The 18,356-nt window shown below is 42.7% G+C and overlaps 1 protein-coding gene across 19 annotated transcripts; it reads right to left on the reverse strand.

Moving 5' to 3' along the window:
- Positions 1 to 1,577: 1,577 nt before the first annotated feature.
- On the reverse strand, positions 1,578 to 17,172 carry FUS (FUS RNA binding protein). Of its 19 annotated transcripts, none has more exons than XM_085618680.1 (15): positions 17,038 to 17,172; positions 15,619 to 15,643; positions 15,347 to 15,531; positions 14,871 to 15,033; positions 13,427 to 13,623; positions 13,105 to 13,333; positions 11,693 to 11,727; positions 10,562 to 10,609; positions 9,727 to 9,839; positions 8,146 to 8,275; positions 7,890 to 7,958; positions 3,208 to 3,319; positions 3,031 to 3,119; positions 1,838 to 1,985; positions 1,578 to 1,754 (listed from the first exon to the last, which is right to left on the reverse strand). In XM_085618680.1, the coding sequence occupies exons 1-15, from the start codon at positions 17,048 to 17,050 to the stop codon at positions 1,715 to 1,717; spliced, it is 1,596 nt and encodes a 531-aa protein (XP_085474806.1). In that variant the 5' UTR covers positions 17,051 to 17,172; the 3' UTR covers positions 1,578 to 1,714. The 19 variants fall into 19 exon arrangements, with proteins under 19 accessions (XP_085474806.1, XP_085474804.1, XP_085474805.1 ...); XM_085618678.1 differs by having other exon boundaries at positions 7,851 to 7,958; XM_085618679.1 differs by having other exon boundaries at positions 13,427 to 13,629.
- Positions 17,173 to 18,356: the final 1,184 nt, after the last annotated feature.

Raw genomic sequence — 18,356 nt, forward strand, 5'->3', positions numbered from 1 at the left:
GCTCCGCCCTATCCAGACCTTCAACTGCAGAAAAAGCAACCTTACGATGGCAGTTGCATACTTTCAGGGTGTAGGTCTATAATAAGAGGGGATTCTTAAATTGCCAAAGGCACCCCATCAGAGGGAGGTGGGGCAATTTAGACCCCATCCACTAGATGGCAGATCAGCAACAGCAGGTGAACCATAAAATATTCCTGAAAGAGCAGATGTTTTGTAGCACTAATCTTAGATTCACATTTTGCACAGACCGCCATCTAGTGGATGTAACTGGAAAGTTTTTGTAGCCTTCTGCTGATGCATTCCTTTTCCCGACCAGATAATTAATGTTACAAATTAAAATTGAAGTGCTGTTTTCAATCGCTACATACCAGAGATACTCCTGCTTCCCCTAAATTCAGCTTCACAGGGAGGTGATCCAATGTGTTGAAGTTCACAGCTTTACATATAATCTGCGCACTGCGTCCGAACCAAATGGCAAAAAAATTAAAATCCAAGTGTCCCGGTACACTGCTGGTTTAACCAGGGGATTACCAGTCACCTAAAAAACGTACTTTGAACGAAACACTAGTGACACCTGGACTGAACACTAGATGGCTTAAGCGCTCATAGCGGGTCTACAGCTACCAATGCAAAAACAACCATACCTACAAAGGTACGTGTTCAGTAACCAATTATTTCAGGAACGCACCTGCCTTGCAGGGTCAGGTAGATTTTAATTCACTTGAAGGGGGGGGGGGGGATCTGAAAACAGAGCATCTGATTGGTAAGCAGGTTATTCAAGATTCACCTGCTAATCAGACAGTCTTAGTCAGTGAATACATTAATGTCAACTCCCAATATAATCACCCTTCATAAAAGATGTCACTGCTGCATTTGTACAAACTTTATTTGAGTGAAGTAAATTTGCGAATGCTCCATTCACATTTTCCGTTCGAAATACACACTGGACCACTTTCTATCTACAAGTATTCTGCACCCTCACTCATCCGCTTATCAGAATGAAGTATATCAAAAGTGAATCACTATAGATTAGTCATTTGCAAACCATGGTTATGCTTCTCCAAATGTGTTGTAGTTTACACAAATAAAAAAAAAAGCTTCCCACAAGTGTCTTTTGACCATATCGAACATGCAACAAATAAAACCGTACGAAAGCTTTATTAGGCCCAAACTCATTCCATTTATCTTGAAGTCACTTGTACAGGTTTGGGAGAAACACAGAATATACTAAACACGGTCATCGGCTAATTGTTGACTCACTTATTTTACATGGTTTAGCCATACTGTGTAACCATTGTAAACTTTGAATTCAGTTCCTTCATTAATACAGTTAACGCATTTATCCTTGAGAAATATCCATTTAAGACTCCTCAAAAGTGGTTTTCCAATTAAGCTAGATTCCCACATTTGAACTAACTAATCGGGTGGCCCACATAAGCGGCTGCAAAAATCCTAACCCTGTATTAGTCTTGCATGGGAGAAGTTAACGATTTCCACTCACACCAAAATGAGTGTAGTCTCTAACTGCAGTTGCCACTTCACTCCGCGAGGTTAGATTTTGAAAAATCACCACAAACTAAAATCACTTTTCTTTAATGAACAGGCATACAAATACAAGCAAATAAAATTCTGGAAACAATATACACAAATGGAATAGTTTGAACAGCGCAGCATCATATCAGACAAAAAAAAAGTACAAAACAGGTATTCACATTTAATAAGGTCGCTCTCTGCGGTCTTGTCTGTGATCTCCCCTTGAATAGAAAAAGGAACAACATGTTAGTTCCTGCTTTGAAACATTCGTAAACCGGTAAATGATAAAGTAATTTAATTTTACCTAGAATCCATTTTGTTTGGTCCAAATCCACCACGGTCGCCACCTCTTCCCCGGAATCCACCTCTATCACCACCTCTGCCTCTAAATCCACCTCGGTCAAATCCACCTCTACCACCACCACCACCTCTTCTGTCTTCGAATCCACCACCTAGGATAAAACAAGCAGTATATTTTAGTCAAGTCACAAGCTGCTTTAGTTACCAGAGTGCAAAACATCCAGCTAACCTGGATAACTTAATACAAGTCCCCCTATATCGAAGGATCAGCTAGACCGTAGTGAGCTTCCAGGTAATTCTACCTCAGCTATTCCTCTGGTCTCCGACATGCGACAGTCCTTTAAGCCCCATAATGAACATTGATACCTTGCCAATAGGAATCGGAAGCACAACTAGGGTATGCAATCAACTAGGGTATGCAATCTGTAGTGTTAACGTATCCAGAGAACTAATGTAAAAGGCGCCACTGTGTTCTCTTGCAAGTCACTCACTACAGAACAGGCATAAATGGGGTCAGACTAGAATGAAATGAACATGCTTGAGCATGAACACGGCAGAAAGGTCCTCTGACCCCCCCCTCTATATGACCCTCAATAAGACATGTTAACATGAGCTAGATCAGCCTTGAAAGTTCGGTAAGCCTATGTAATAAAGAGTTAAGTAATAAACCAAGGTAGGCGGTTCCAAGGAATGAATTCCGAATCAAAGAAATCTAGAAAAGACTTTAATTCAATTTGGAGGCGAAATGACAAGTTTACATTTCGCTCATTTGAACGTAGGGCAAAAAAAAGTTGAGCATAAATCTATGCAAATTATGGCTCCAAGTCTGGTTCAGCTGACAGCCTCACAAAAATAATCAAGGCCGCGTATAAACACAACTCCACTGCCTCAGTTTAGGATCACGTCTGTTCTGGGAAAACGGACGTTGTCGCAAAATGCTGATTTTTAGCAAACCAGGGCTGTGCTCGTGTAAGTTTGCTGTGAGTCTATACGCAAAATAATCTTTAAACCGTCCAATGTGATGACAGGGTTCGGGTTGTGAAGCCGGTATGGACTTAAGCGTTTGGGTTGTTGAGAGCCTAAACAAGAGTACATGTAATTACTACACGCAATGCCTGCGCCACTTTACTTGTAGCAATAGTGTTCCAGATTGATCACCCCCAAAACGACCTCATAGAGGGCTAAACTAAAAGTTACCCATGTTCGGTCCTCCAGGTCCATCAGGTTTGGATGTCTTGCACTGGTTGCATTCATTTCGCCAAGAAAAGTTCATATTTTCACATGTTCTAGAAAATAAAGAACTACAGTTGCAATAACCTGCTCGCTCTTCTACACTATATGCACCATCTTGTCATTTTTATCTTAGTAACTTACGGGTTGGGACACTTCCAGTCGCCAGCTCTTTGCTGTCCCCCTCCACCACTGGAAAAGCCACTGCCACCACCACCACCTGAACCACCTCCAAATCCACCACGTCCCATTGGACCTGAATGAAAACAAATTGATTTACTGCTACATGAGGGAGGCAAGGAAGTGCGGCTTTATCAAAGCTCGCACAGCCTGAAGAGCATTCATGCAAATGAATCAAGTAATGAATGCGTCGTCTGGAACTACCAAGAAAAAAAACGACCTCATTTTCCCCAATGGTATAGCAAAGTTAGTGGGATTCTTGCACAGTCAAATGGAAACAGTTACATTTGTACCATCTAGTTAAATCACCATGGGAAATGTTTGTGGGCACGTCTCCTGGGCAGATCGCAGTGCCAATTAAAAAAATTAGCCATAAGAAAAATAAAAGGTCTCAAGTTGGTGACTGGAAGTTGTGTTCAAAAATCAGTCTGCCAATGGTGCCAAAGAAGTCAAGATATATACTTGATATATTGCAACCTGTGCTAATTGACCACGTACTTAGTGCTTTCAGACACTAACACCAAGTGCAAAGATCGTGCACACAGAATTCTTTCCGGACTTCGCACTGAACTGCCACGGATTCATGTGCGTCCTGGTCTTCACTTAAGGCCAATGGGATTTGTGGTCACAATTACTGCAGAAGGAATAGGTTACCATCTGTACCTGGCATAGAGTGCTGTAGATTCACATGCTTTGCACAAGTCATCCAAAAAGTTTTGTTCCAAGAAGCTTGAGTCACAAAGCTGGGACTCCTCTTGGTAATACTGCGCCTGGTCATCGACACCATCTTCAAATTGTTATACCGTAGGTAGGTGAGAATACTAGTGATATCAGCTATGTGACTTCCATGCAGTATTATAATTATAGTGTTTAAGTACAACTGAAATCTACTCAGGATTTTTGGGGAGGCGGGATGGCGCATGTGAATGTACAGCACTACATTCCAAGAACAGAAGCTTACGCATGTGTGCTGTAGATACACATGCTTTGCATAGACTAAAGCATCCCCTCTCCATATGCAGTGGTTAAACTGTGGGGGTTGCAGTTAGAACGAGTTTAGGACCGATTGGCCAACATTGCCTTGTGTGCTTTGCAAATATTAGCAACAGGAATGTGACCTCAAAAGCCACTGAAGCTTCCATTTTCCTAGTGGAGTGAGGTTCATGAGGAACAGGCACAACACTATTCTTTTGCACAAGATATTTGGACACAATTAATACATCTTGAAAGGCCCGATTTGAAACTGCTTTGAGTTCCCATTTGTGGAATTGTTACATATTGCTTAAAAAGTCCACAACTTGGTTGCTTCCACCTGGGACATATTTTGTTAGGAGATTAATGTGATGTATTGCTATGTTCCATATTTTGTGCCAACCGAGATAAATGTTTTAAGTAATACAATAGTTGGCTTTGTAGGTTCATATTAGGACAACTTTGCTCTAGGTGATTGATATGGAGATACTGGTGTTTGGAGTTCCATATCGCCTGAATTGTGGGGTTTTGGAGATTACCTCCCTAACCAATTAGGGCAGTAACTGCTCTGAGAATTTGTGGAACTGGGTCTTGAAACAGCTACCCATTGGATACCATTTGTGGATTCCACCATTGCAGAGTGATGTGTGCATCTGCCTACTAACACTAGATAAAGTTGAGCCAGTGACTGCCCACTGATCATTTCTGAAGAGGTCTCGCGTGTAGTCCAGCATGCCTATAAATCACAGAAATATTTTGGCTGGGATTTGACCGTTTGAAGTTGTTGGAATAATGTGGCAATACTGTTGGTCCGGTCTAGATTTGGGTATGCATAATGTGCTGAGCATGGCTGAGGTATTTTGCTTGCATAGGCTGAGGCCGTTTACTTTTATTTACCAACCAGCCGTCTAAATATGGAGACACAAATGTTGTGTGAAGAGATGCGCTGCTACTACCGCTAGACATTGTGACTACTCTTGGTGCGGCAGTAATTACAAATGGAAGAAACCTGGATTGATAAGGTTTCCTTGGAATTTAAACCTTCGATACATATACCTATCCATCATGCACAGAGTAAGTATGCATCACTCAAGTCTTGAGCAGGCAGTCATGAAATATCTTTTGTAACAGAGGAATAATTTTCTGAAGAGGAATCATATGGAAGTGTTCAAATGATGTAGTGACTTAGTGGTCCGAGATCAGGAAAAGGAGTAAAATACCCATCTTTTCTGGGAAGTAGAGAGTATACTCCTGATCCTTGAAATGGTTATTGAAATTAAGTAATAGCAGCTCTATTTCCTGTTGTAGATTTTGATTTATTGAGTGGGAGAAAGTTGAAGACGGCCACGCAACAGGTGTTAAGTGGTCTGAGGTAACGGTCAGAAAGTCACCGTTTAGTATTGTTTGAGGTACGGGTATTATTTCCAAGACCTCTACTCTGAAAATGGCTTGTTCTGTAGGAACCTCTAAAATGTTTTGAGTGGAGGCGAGTCCCTGGTTTTTGTATGATGACTCAGTATTGTCTGAGGCAGCTCTCGCACCATGTGTAGGCCGACCATGCGGTGGGCATACGAAAGGAGCCATGGGATGTGTTTGTAGAGCGTCCATTGATTTTGCGACCTTGTTTTCATTCCAGTCAAGGGCTGCATGTACCCGAGGCCCAAAAAGACAATCATCAAATGGCAAGTGTAAAATTGCCTGTACTACCTCCGGTTTGAATCTTTACACAGCCATGCATGTCTACACAGTAGGAGGGTAGTTCTAACCCTCTAGCAGCGGTGTCAGCTGCATCTAATGCTCATTTAAAGACTTGTTTATGACAAACTTTCATTCATTCAGCTTCCTGCCTCCTTTTCCTGCATTTCACTGGGAGTTGTAGGTGCCCCTCAATTTCGACCCAATCGGCCCCATCATATCTAGCTGAGAGCTTGGCTGATGGCTTTGCAACAATGGTTAGCGGCTTGCGCAGCTACACATTTCCCAGAAGAGTATTAGTTTAGATTGTCACCTGATGTTTGGGAGTTTACCCTCTTTCTTGCATTAGAGACCACTAGAATCTGGGGTTAACTGACCTCTAATAAGATACTTAATTCAAATTCTTGGAAAGCGGAATAAAGGTGGCCGGGTAAGACAAGGTAACCAATTCACAATTCTTTATTGCAGTATATATATTTTTTACGATTTGATGGTGAAGCCTTATATTTTGTCAATGCATGGTGTTATAATTCTTGCTTTGACAGGGTCCTTAAAAATGTCCTCAGTGTGACAATGCCTTCTAGGATTAGTAGGTACTGTGCACCCCAACCCCCTGAGTTGGTTTCAAAAGTGAAGTATTTTTCCATTTTGTCTTTATGTGAAGAGATCTGGTGGAAAGCTGCTGCCCATGCTATTAAATCCTAATCTGCAGAAGCGTTGGCAGGTGAGAACAGTCATGTGGGATACAGATCAGGGTCCGTATCCCTGTGTTGTGACAGTAGTCAGAGGCATCCCCCTGGGTTGGTTTTGTGGCATCATACTCATCTTCTATTATGGATGAGTTAAGTGAGGTCCTCTGCTTCGGACAGAAGCAGGTCATTCTCCGAAGGAAACTGGAAGTGGAGGATGGTAGGCCCAGCAGGGCATAAGGAAGCAAGCCGAAGACCTGCTAAGTAGAAGTGATCACTCGGACGCAATGAAGCTACACGGTCGAGACAATACATTCGAGAGAGATCTACTAGAAAATCTAAGTAAGCCCGAGGAGTCTTGAACCAGAGCACGAAAGATTACATCCGAACTAGTCAACAGAAAGGGGGGAAAAAAAACAATTTGGAGATGGCAGTAACCAAGCGCAATAGTACCACGAGTAGTCGTGACGCTGCCTTACAATTCTAAGAAAACTTCTTGGAACAAAAGCTTTAAAGTTATCCGTGCCCAACACTAGATATCGGACTTGTGCAAAGCATAGACAGCACACACCCCTCGACCCACAAATCTCACTTAATTCCTGGTTGAGTGCCAAGAGGAGAAAAATCACTGAACTTTATCTGACATAGGTGCTCACAAAATAAGGGGACAACTGAGCACAACAGGTGCTAGCAAGATGGATCGACTTTGCATCAGTTAAAGAACGTAAAGGAAAGTGGTTCAGACTGTATAGATCTAGAATACAGGGAGAAGCGAGACCAGGGAATAAAGCTCCAGCTAGTTATCATGGAAGCTGTGTTACCTCAGAAGCACAAAATGTTCTACATCTTCTGGGCAGGAGTTCGCGGTTTGTGGACCAAACCAACAGTAAGGAGGAAATAAAAATAAAAAAGCAGTTTGGCCATAAAAACTCTTCACTAAATGGCTCGAGATAAACTAAATGACTTTACTGAAAACAACAAGTATTTGAATACTTACTAAAAGCAAGCTACTTCTGAACAAACAAGAATGTTCTAAACCAGCAACTTTATGGCATACATGTACTGAAAACTACGATCTAAACAGGTCAGGTAGCCAACTGCATGCAGTCTGCAGATTATAGATGTAATCAATATTCACAAAGATTAATCAAGTGAATATTGGGTGCTGTGTAGTTTGAGTAAGAACTAAACACCCAGATGAAATAAGGCAGAAATTATAGTCTCAATCAAATGAGCCAAATCAGTTCATACCCCCGCGCCCTCTGCCACCTCTTCCACCATTGCCACCACCTCTGTTATTGAAGTCAGCTCTGCGGGTTGCAAACGAAACCTTGATGGGGTTACCAGAAAACTCCTTCCCTGCAAGAAATAATATACCTTTTAGACACGACTTATTGTAGATTACATCAGAGACAGATGCTGGAGCATTCTTAGTAGAGTTTAGTGTCCAGCTTTTTTTCCCCCCACAACGCCAAGCAGGACTTGCAAGCAAATATACACTAGAATAGAATGGATTAGACTAAAAACAGCACATTAAACCACATACCATCAAACCAATCAATAGCAGCCTTGGCTGAGGGAGGGTCGTCAAAAGACACAGTAGCTTCCCCTTTAAGTTTGCCAGTCTCCCGATCAGCATACAAATTTATCATTGGTAGTCCAGTCTTCTTGTTAATCTGAAGGGGAAAACGTTAAAAGTAGCTTAGTGCCTTTTTCACGTGAGTATTGTTTTAAGCAACTTTAGATAGCTATACATAAGGTGCTAACAAGTCACCATGACCACTCACAAGTTAAGACTCAGAGTATTTTATAGGGGAAAGGCAGATGAGACTAGGTATCAAACCATGGGTACAGGCTGTGCTAAAAGTCAAAACTACCACCCAAAATATAAGTCAATGGCCAGGCTTTACCAATCAACCCCAAAAAAGTTAAAGCAGGTCTAGGCGCCAATGGACGGCATGGCATGCAGGTGTGGTGTTGGATTATGTATGGATGTACACACTACACTGATGGGTGCTATGCTGTTTCTAGCACTCAAGTACTACAACTCCGATTAAGATGGAGACTTTCTAGAACATTTGCTAGGAGATTAAGCACCAACCACTTAAGCAAACATACAATGAGTGCAATTAAAGTTCAAATGCCAATATAAAATAGCAGCAATTATGTAGCCTTAATGAGCAAGGTACATTGCATATGTCAGCTGAGGCTGTCCTACTACTTCCAAGACTCGTATGCAAAAGCAAATGCCCGAGACTAAACCCAGTTACCTAGGTGTCATTTAATACCAATGAATAAGGATTCCTAGGTCATAAGTGTACGACTAAGAAAGCACCATCAGTCCTTTGAAACATTGCTAGCATTAATATCCGATAACAAGACTACTAGGTAAGATTATAATATGCAATGTACCCAATATTTTTCTGGGGTCGTACAGCCTAAGATAAACAAGTCTCTCCAACTCCGGTTACCAACACCCCCCTGCGCACCACCAAAAAGTAGGCTACTTTTCGCCATTCAATGACACGGTAAAAACCTGCACAATAATTCAGTGTAACATAACCATAACCAACTATTTCCCGTTACTGATCCTAGAATTAAAACGTTAACTGCTGCTTCCGTATGTAACAAAATGTAGCTAAAAAGTAGCCATTTCCCCTGCAAGTTAAAGCGCATGAACCCAAAAAGTAGATTGACCACTAACTAGTAGCGAGATGTCCCAATTCTCTAGATTCCCTTATCTTTACATCAAGGGCAATTCCCCAACAAAAGCGATTTCCAATGTATAGGTTGTAGGTGGGAGAGAGTTTATTTCAAGACCGTGTTTGCAGACAAGAGACTAGCATCGCACGCCGATCTGTCGAAGACTGTTAGGATAGCCTAATTTAGCACTGTATTTAAAAGCGCACAACTTTGGGAAAGGTTAGAAAGACAAAAGAAAAGCTTTTAAGTCCACCACTCGCACTATAGCCAAAGCCGGGATAGACCAATGGGAAAAGCAGTTATTTTCTTCAAAAGTAGCAATTCTAAATAACTTGACACATCTAGGTTTCAGACCGCATCTTTAAATTTGAACTAGTTTGACGTGCGCGTTATCTACCGCGGCCTATTTGGAAAAGAAAATTACCTTAATGATGCCAATCTGCTTGAAGTAGTCCGCGACAGACTCGATGGTAACATTTTCGCCAAGACCCTGAACAAAGATTGTATTGTTGTCAGAGTTGTCCTGCTCAGAGCCACCTGCAATTAAAAGACCACCGTTAAAGCTAAAACCGCTCAGATTAAGCAACTCATTGATCATTTAACATCCAGCAGCATGTCAATGCACGATTGCAAAGAACTGGCCCATTGTTCTCTACAGACTTGTGCACCTATGGCATCCATATTTGTTAAAAGATTGGCTGCAGGATTCGCAAAAGTCGACGCCAGTCCAGTTGCTGTGTAGGCAGACAATTTAGAAGTTGACTTTTAACAGCGACCTTAATAGTTTTGCAAACCTGTGGTAGGCATCAAAGCCAAAAGAATAGTAGATGCACTGCATTAGCCTTATACCAGTGCCCCTGTTAAGTTCAACTAAGTGGACCAATAAAATCCCATCAAGGACACGGTTTATCCTAGGTTAGTTTGCCCCGCAACCATAAACGCGTGTATCCTACTGCAGTTTACATCAGAGCCCATTTTGTGTTTAAGTAGCCCAAAAGAAGGCAACCACCTTAATGTTTCACATCCACCTAGTTGAACACATCAGTGTATTGCAGCTGATGTACCCATTGAATCGCTTTTCAGCGAAGCTCATGAACATAGTATGTCATACAAAGACGCAAGAAACCTGGTACCCAAAGTTCAGTAGCCTTGAGAGACCTTGTGTTCTTAGTGCCTACTTGATATGAAAGCTGGTAGTTGCCACTGACCAGCATGTTGAAACTTTAGTACACTTCTCAGTATGCCCAGCATGAACTTACCACTATCATGTCTGGGGCCACTCTGCTCTCGGGGACCTCCTCCACCTCCTTAGGCAAACAGAAAAATAAAAACGCTGTATAACAAATAGGCATACGGCAAACCCCATCCAAACCCATGCACTCCCAACTCAGTCATAATATTAAGATACACAGGCCAGTGTTGGTATATGTGTTCGTATGTGTGGCAAGAACCAAACACCCTTACACCAGTGACACAAAACACCCTTCGAAGAACAGGCCATGCTCAAGCAGGATTCCCTTCCTAAGTATTTGCAACTTAAAACGCGTGCATTTATACCCATACTCGTAGAGATCAGATGGAATTTTAAACGTCACAATTGACTCATGGAACTGTGGGTACCGCATGTACAACTTTTTGCAATGACCCAACAGTTTTGTTTTGAAGTTTATTCACACCTTGGGTTAAACCCATTCCATATGAAACCTGCCTGTTCTACCCCTTAACTTTGAAACCATTGTATTATTGCTTTTAGGGCGGCCTGTGTTAGACAACCTTTAACCTAGAGACAATATTTCCTCCTTTAACATTCCAATGAATTAACACTTTTTTTCAAGTTTACAATTGCCTCGTTTCCGGTTATTTTAATATACATTTCCATATACCAAACACTGGTCTCCACACATTGAAACTTTTGCCAAACCCTTTTCAGTAACCCATGGGAAGCCTCCTTAAGCTCTCCAAACGAGCAGCATTACCATATAACACCTTTGTTGTGTTTGTTTCTTAAGTCGCAAAAAACCATTCAATTGAGTATCAACGTGTTCATTTAAGAACCATTCACCTTCCTGTATTAGGAACGAGGTATTTTGTACAAATCGAAGGAAATGTAGCTGCAGGATACCCAAACAAGCACTTTGTGCTCACCACTTTTAAAGAAGCATTTCAAGAGAGTTGTCTTTGTTGGGAAACAGAGGCAAGACGAATAGCTGAAATAGCGTGTACCCGAACCTACAATGAAGCTGAACACAGCTTGTAAGGCTTGCTTGCAAAGGCGGACGCTTGGTGCTCCCATAGGTTATATCTGATAAATGGCGGCTTTCCTTAAAATTGCTACTGTTATATGACACTAGTTTTTGGAATAAACAGTTTTGTTTAAGTAACTCACTTACCACCAAATTTATTGAAGCCACCACGTTCACCACCGCTGAGGAGACAAGTTAGAAGACATTGAAGATTTCCACGTCTAGGCTTTAGAGCGTTAGAACCAGATCCTTATGATACTGGCAACTTTCCTCCTGTAGACCTAAGAACTCGTCCACCTTGTTTTGCCAATAGCACATTCAGACTTAGGTTTTCCTACGACACATGAAGTCAGTCTTGTACAAGTTTATCATCTTTACAGAAATAACGATCGTTTACCATTAGTACCACAATACCATTCAGCCATGTCACCTGTTTGTTAAATTTAATCTCACGCATTTCGGAACACAAAACAGTGTACGCAAACCACGAGCATTGTAGGTTTACATAAGTGAAACTGCCTGAAGGCTGCGGCCTAATGAACTCAATAGTGAATACCTGGTACTCCATTATACACCCCTTGACCTAAGCAAACGTGAAGTGGGTGGTTATTCACCCATTAGGTATTATTCACCTATTGGTAGACGGAGATGCTGCTATAGCAGTGAGGAACACAATGTTGAAGCATTACTCTACTTACCTTTAAGGGTGTGCATTCAGGACACCCATGCAGTAGTAACACAAATTTGACCGTTCCCCATATATGAAGCCCAATGAAATTACCTTAGTCTAACCATCTCGCATTAGATCTTCTAGTAAAGGCACCGGTAACATCTGAAGTTTCCATGGCAACACAGATGTTATTAAAACGTTGCCTTACTTTCCGATCTGACATGAGTGGTCAGGGTTTAATATTTGCGAATACATACTCCTGCAAGTGCAGCATGTTTGTAGTCTCTGTATTAGTATAGCCTAGCCCACTTAGAGCTGCGTAACTTTTTTAAACCTCCTAAATATTTTACACTAACCTCACAATTGATTCACCTGAAAATTGTTGTAGAGCACACAGCCTAAAGTGGCATGTCTCATATTTACACCTTTTAATTTTGCACACTACAGCATTAATTTGATAAATGAACCTTACTTGAACAGGTCTGTCCACACAAAACGCGGTGGCAACATTTTAGCCTGTTTCCGCTCAATACAAGTTGTAATCATAGGAAGCGCAAGTGTTTGAAATTTCTAAATACCACACTGAACTAGGACCAAATTGCCCAGCTAACCACTTTCACCCCAAAAAGTACAAGCGGCAAGAACTCTCAGGAACATAACATAGGCCTGTCACAGGACATTAAATAGTTTACTGGAAGGAAGCAGAGCATAAAAATAAAAGCATTGAACACATTTGATTCCCCAATTACAGCAGCCAACCTGCAAACAGTTACCATTCTAGTCGTTAGCCACACATTACGCTTACACAACTCCCCCATTTCCCCTAACGCAGCTTGGTTCAACCTCCAACGATAACATTAGTTTCCTACGCTAAGGCTTTCACACATACCCCATGCCTCCTCGGGGACCACCTCCAGGCGGGCCTCCTCGGGGACCACCTCTTCCACCTCTGTCGAATCCACCACGGCCTCCGAAGCCACCACCTCGGCCTCCTCTGTTACGATTGTCTTGACCTCCAAAACCTCCTTGGTCTTGACCACCATACCCACCACTACTGCTGCCACTGCTGCCACCACTACCACCGCCCATTGGAGGGGTATCCTGGCCATAGCCTCCACCTAAATAAATAAGTTAATAAAATGGTTATCCACTTGAAGGAGGAGTTTTCCACTTCCATCACAGTATCCTACAAAAATAAACGTTCAGCTTACCTCCACTTCCTCCATACTGTCCTTGCTGTCCATAGCTTTGGGGTTGGCTGTAACTCTGCTGTGTTCCATATGAACTCGGTTGCTGCCCACCGCTGCTGCCGCCACTACTTCCACCAGCTCCATAACTGGACTGTTGTCCATATCCTCCTCCTCCACCACCACCACTACTCTGTTGCCCATAGGATTGCTGACCACCACTGTAACTGAAAATCAGGAACATTAAGAAGACTCTGATCACTTCACAACGGGAAAACATTGAGCTTGTTCCCCATAAATGCCTACAACTGAAGACGAACCATCTGGCTAAAGAAGTGCTACAATGTAACACGAGGATAAAGATCTAAATCAGTGCCGGATCTTGGTTGCTGAAGCACACCACCTTCATCTAAACACTCCATGCAAGCATGTTGCGTTTTAACAGCCCGTAGCAACAATTAACTATATTTGGTGGAGCACAAGGCTGTTGGGAAAGGTCAAAGTGTCCAACTGGACTACAAAAAAATTCTCCAGAAGTTAAAAATCAGGACACCGATTCAAGAGGGTAATGTCACGATTGTAAGGAGATGTCCTGATATCGTGCCTCACAAAATCTACCTTCGCTACCGTTAGTCAAACTTTGGTTCCAAGCCCATTCATTGCTCAGCATCAAATTGCTTTACTAGCTACTTATCTGCTGCCATCTAATTGATCAGAGCAATACGCTCTAGGCTTAATCATGGATCAAATACCAAGCCTTTTCTGTGCATTAGCCCCAATGTGAGACCAAGTCTCAACACCATTTATCTAGGTATCCACCTTCTGTCAATCTCTAGCCTTCGTAAATCCATACATCAATACATCGCAACACTCGAATTCTAAAATGCCAATGCAACTGGTTTACAGCTTAATTACTGTCCTGGGAATGTATATTATCGACAAGAGGGCGACATTTACACGGCAGCGAGTTGCCAGGCAAAAACAAAATTAATTTGAGAAAATAAAAATACATTGACTTCCAACTTAAAACCTCCCAAAAAGTTGCCCAAGTAATAATGACTAGTCCAGAAAGCGGGATTTCAAAGGGTTATGTAAAGCCACCCCTTCAAACTACCAGTATCAACTCACTAAAAGTCTGTAGAACGTAGCAGTCGGGCTCTCCCACACACCTGAGGGAGCTCCACTGGCTCCCCATACACAAGTCCACCCATTTAAACTTCCAACGCGCACACTCAAGATAACACAACTATGGCCCCATCTACTTGAATCAATCAACTGAACAGTTGCATCTCCAGTCAAACCACCAACTGTCATTACACCTAAAAGACAGAGGGGGGGCAAAAAGTATGCAAACGTGCTCTAGGGCAAATAAACTTGAAGTCGCACGTTGTGCTCATTTCAGCAATACTAGCCCACAAGAATATCTCACTTACCCCCGAGAAACGCATAGGAGTGGACCGACTCTTACCTTCCCGGTGTAGAACTGTTAGACTGCTGCTGCCCATAGCCGGAATAGGAAGATTGTTGCTGCGGCTGTTGCGGCTGGGATTGCCCGTAGTTTGCTTGTGATGTTTGACTGTTTCCATAGCTTCCATACCCCTGAGGAGCAGCAGACTGTCCAGTATAACCAGCTAAAACGAGACACAAGCTTATTAAGACAGTAAAAAAAGATATCCGCGGCCATTGGACCTCTGACGTCTCCTGGGCCTTTCTAACATCCCCCTCAAAGGTAAATACTCGAGTTAAATGCTCTGTCGCCCGTTACCACGTTTAAAACCGAATATACCCGCCCCCAAAATGCTCGGCGGACACAGTATCACAACCTTTGAGATAATTGCGTTACAAATGGTCAGAAAAATGCGACACCAGGAAAGAGGGTTCATTTTGAACCTGCCCCTTGGTAAACACGGACATTTTAAAACAAATAAAGACTTGTATACTTACAACTTTGTTGCGTCGGCTGCGCTTGTGCTTGGCCATAAGATGATCCGTAGCCACTACTCTGTTGTTGTCCGTAACTTGACTGCGTGTCAGCAGACTGTCCGTAACTGCCGTAGCTCTGTTGGCCATACTGCTGGTTGGCTTGTTGCGAATACCCCTGACCCGGTTGGGAAGGATAAGCCCCGTAACTAAAAATAAGAGTTGCACATTAGATTCTCTACATTGTATTCGCCAAAACAGTAGCTTTAAAAGTAAAAACAGTGAATGAAACTCACCCCTGAGCAGCTTGCTGAGAATAATCTGAAATGATACAAGGGGGAAAAAAATGTCAAACGATCCTTGGGACAGAATTATTTCAGTGACTTCGATAGATCGCCCTGCCGCTTCAACGGTAGGAAATAGCACCAAACATACATCACATACTACATCAGCACTTCAACTAAACAAGGTAAAACCTGACTAAACGTTCCTAAAAACTATAGAAGACGACGACATTTAACTAAAGATGCTGGGGGAGGGGCAACTTCGGCAAGAACGAGCGGACAATTCAAAATGGTTCGATTAAACGCCAGGGATGCAGTCGCTTTATCACATACCCCGGATAATCGTCAATCACTGCCTCCAATGAAAAGTGGAGTATTCCTCAAAACGTGACAAAATTGTCCGATAACAGGCCCATACCGGGAAATCATACAAGAGCCATTATGTATTCTGTGCATATTAACTTACGGCGATAGAAAATGACGCCATTAAGCCCCACAACGACATGCAGGACTACATTTATATCGCTGTGAAAGAGTTTGTTATTTGTGAACACGAATTGGGAATCACAGCCGTGATAACTCACAAATACTCGTTGGGTGGAAATGGTCAGAAAATAATTGGTCCGTCCTATAGCCCACTGCGAAGTATTGTCAGTCGAGGATGGGGTCTGCATACCTCTGGTCAAGATGGCGAACTAGCGTGGCGCCCTTTGTGGTGCAGCTCAGTCCTAACGACGCATGGCATCGGGCCCAAGTAACGAACCGGACACTAACAACAGCAGAACCAACTACTCATAGAAAACGTGCGAAGATATATTTTTTTATTATTGGTCTACTTCCTTGGCGCCCGCGGCACCTCATCCACATCCGCCCGTCGCCCACGTGTTTAACTGCCCTAACCAAGTTCACAAAGCGCTTAAACGCTACGTCAGGGAGTTAGTGCTATATAATTAAACTTAGTTTAAAATTATACAAGTAATGCACACCAGCTAATTGCCTCCAAAATAAAAAAATAAACAGTGTTTAAAAGTAAACCATTCTAGTGTTTCCTCATTACGAGCGTCCCCGTTGATAGCGATACATCAAAATGACGCTTCGAGTCAAATACCACACGTAGACTACAGACGAACGCCCCCCCCACCCGCAGCATGCATCCGCGTCTAGAAAACCATAACCTCCGACATCCTCGATGTCACCCCCCCCTCCAATTTTTTCCCCCGATCTATTTATATCACCCAGCATCACCCCAACCCGTGAAAAAAAAAATCAAAAAGGTGTGTTCGTATCATTCTATCCACCCTCGAACTGGAGATTAAACGGAAGCCATTTTGTCTCCGGTTCATAGTTTGAAGAGCAAAATGGCGGCTAATCTTTAGCGATTCCTCGGTTGCACCCGCGCCCAAACCCGTAAATCGCGTTTTGAAATCTTACCGTTGGACGCCATTACGGCGGTGGATGGAACTGAGCTCGGTGTACGAAAAGGACGGAAGTCGGTAGGACTCTGCGGTGAAACTTTAGCCCCTCCCTCCTTCAACGTCCACCCCTTGTGCTGCCAGAAACCGAACTGGATGTGGGGCTGACTTAACAGTGAGACGTACTTCCACGGGCAGCGGCTGGAATGTACCACTAGGGGAGACCGAAGGGAAGAGGAAGACCAGACTTTTAACAGGGGACCTTTCATTCATACCAGAGTCAGGCTGGTAACTGTATATTATTCTTTGGATTGGTACTACTCCATTGATGACAATCAGCAACTCTGAATTTGCAGTAAAAAACATTCAAAGAAGGACCACGCCCCAAGTTTTACCCCTACCTCTATGTTCGTTGTGGTATGATCTGCTGTTTAGCATATTCTGTATTGTGACGACATATGAGCGTGAGTTGGGTAACACCAGCACACACTACATTTGGGGGGAGGGAGGATTACTTCAGTGGTACAGTCCATTACGGGTATTTTGTCGTTGATGTTTTGATCTTTTTTTGTAGGCCGCTCATTTGAGTTTCTCTTGTTGGTAAACGATGAAACTCAGGCTCATAATTTTGTATTATCTACGAACATTGCTAAAAAAAGATGTTTGAGCAACGCACCTACAAAAATACAACAGTCAGCATTTTGAAAAAATATTATCTTCACATGCATTAACGTGAAGACAATTTTAGGTAGGAAGAATTCTAAAATAAAGCATGTTTTTGCCCAGAAACTCGGGAGCCTCCCCACACAATCAGGTGGGTTGGCATTATTTTCTATTCTGAGGTGTGGCGGGATGCAAAATATGGTATACCCCGCACCTTAGTAGGTACTGTAATGTCTACATGTTCCATTTGGCTAGTAGAATGCGTGGTGTTCTTTAGTGTCAGTTACACTCAGGCAGTTGATGATGGATGAGGTGCAGGGTTGGATTGGGATTAAAAATCGGCCTGGGCAAGGTAAAAAAAAAAAAGTGGCCCACATTTGCATATTGCCTTTCTGCAAAACACTGCGTCTGCAAAATTTTATAAAAAAGGTGGTGGGGGGGGGTTTAAAAAAAATGCACTGATTAGTTTACACTGGTGAAACACACCTAAAAACAAGTGAGGTCACTTTTGCTCAAGCCTCCTGCCCCCGCTCAATATGCATATATTAATGGGCTGGCCCAGCGAGAGAAAGTGAGTGACACCTCTGCCGGGTGATATAAATGAAATGTATGTGTCTTGTAAAGCGCACTGCTGCCCTGAGGCGTCGTGGCGCTGTAGACCGCTGGGGAACCTGT

Source organism: Triturus cristatus, chromosome 7, assembly GCF_964204655.1.
Source record: "Triturus cristatus chromosome 7, aTriCri1.1, whole genome shotgun sequence".
NCBI lineage: Eukaryota > Metazoa > Chordata > Amphibia > Caudata > Salamandridae > Triturus > Triturus cristatus.

What these genes read in the sequence shown, in the direction of transcription:
- FUS (XM_085618677.1), bottom strand. An exon ending in AACAGTTCTACACCGGGAAG is followed by an intron (nt 13,630 to 14,870) that starts GTAAGAGTCGGT and finishes CCTGATTTTCAG; the next exon opens with TTACAGTGGTGGTCAGCAAT. An exon ending in GGTCCCCGAGGAGGCATGGG is followed by an intron (nt 11,728 to 13,104) that starts GTATGTGTGAAA and finishes TTGTCTCCTCAG; the next exon opens with CGGTGGTGAACGTGGTGGCT.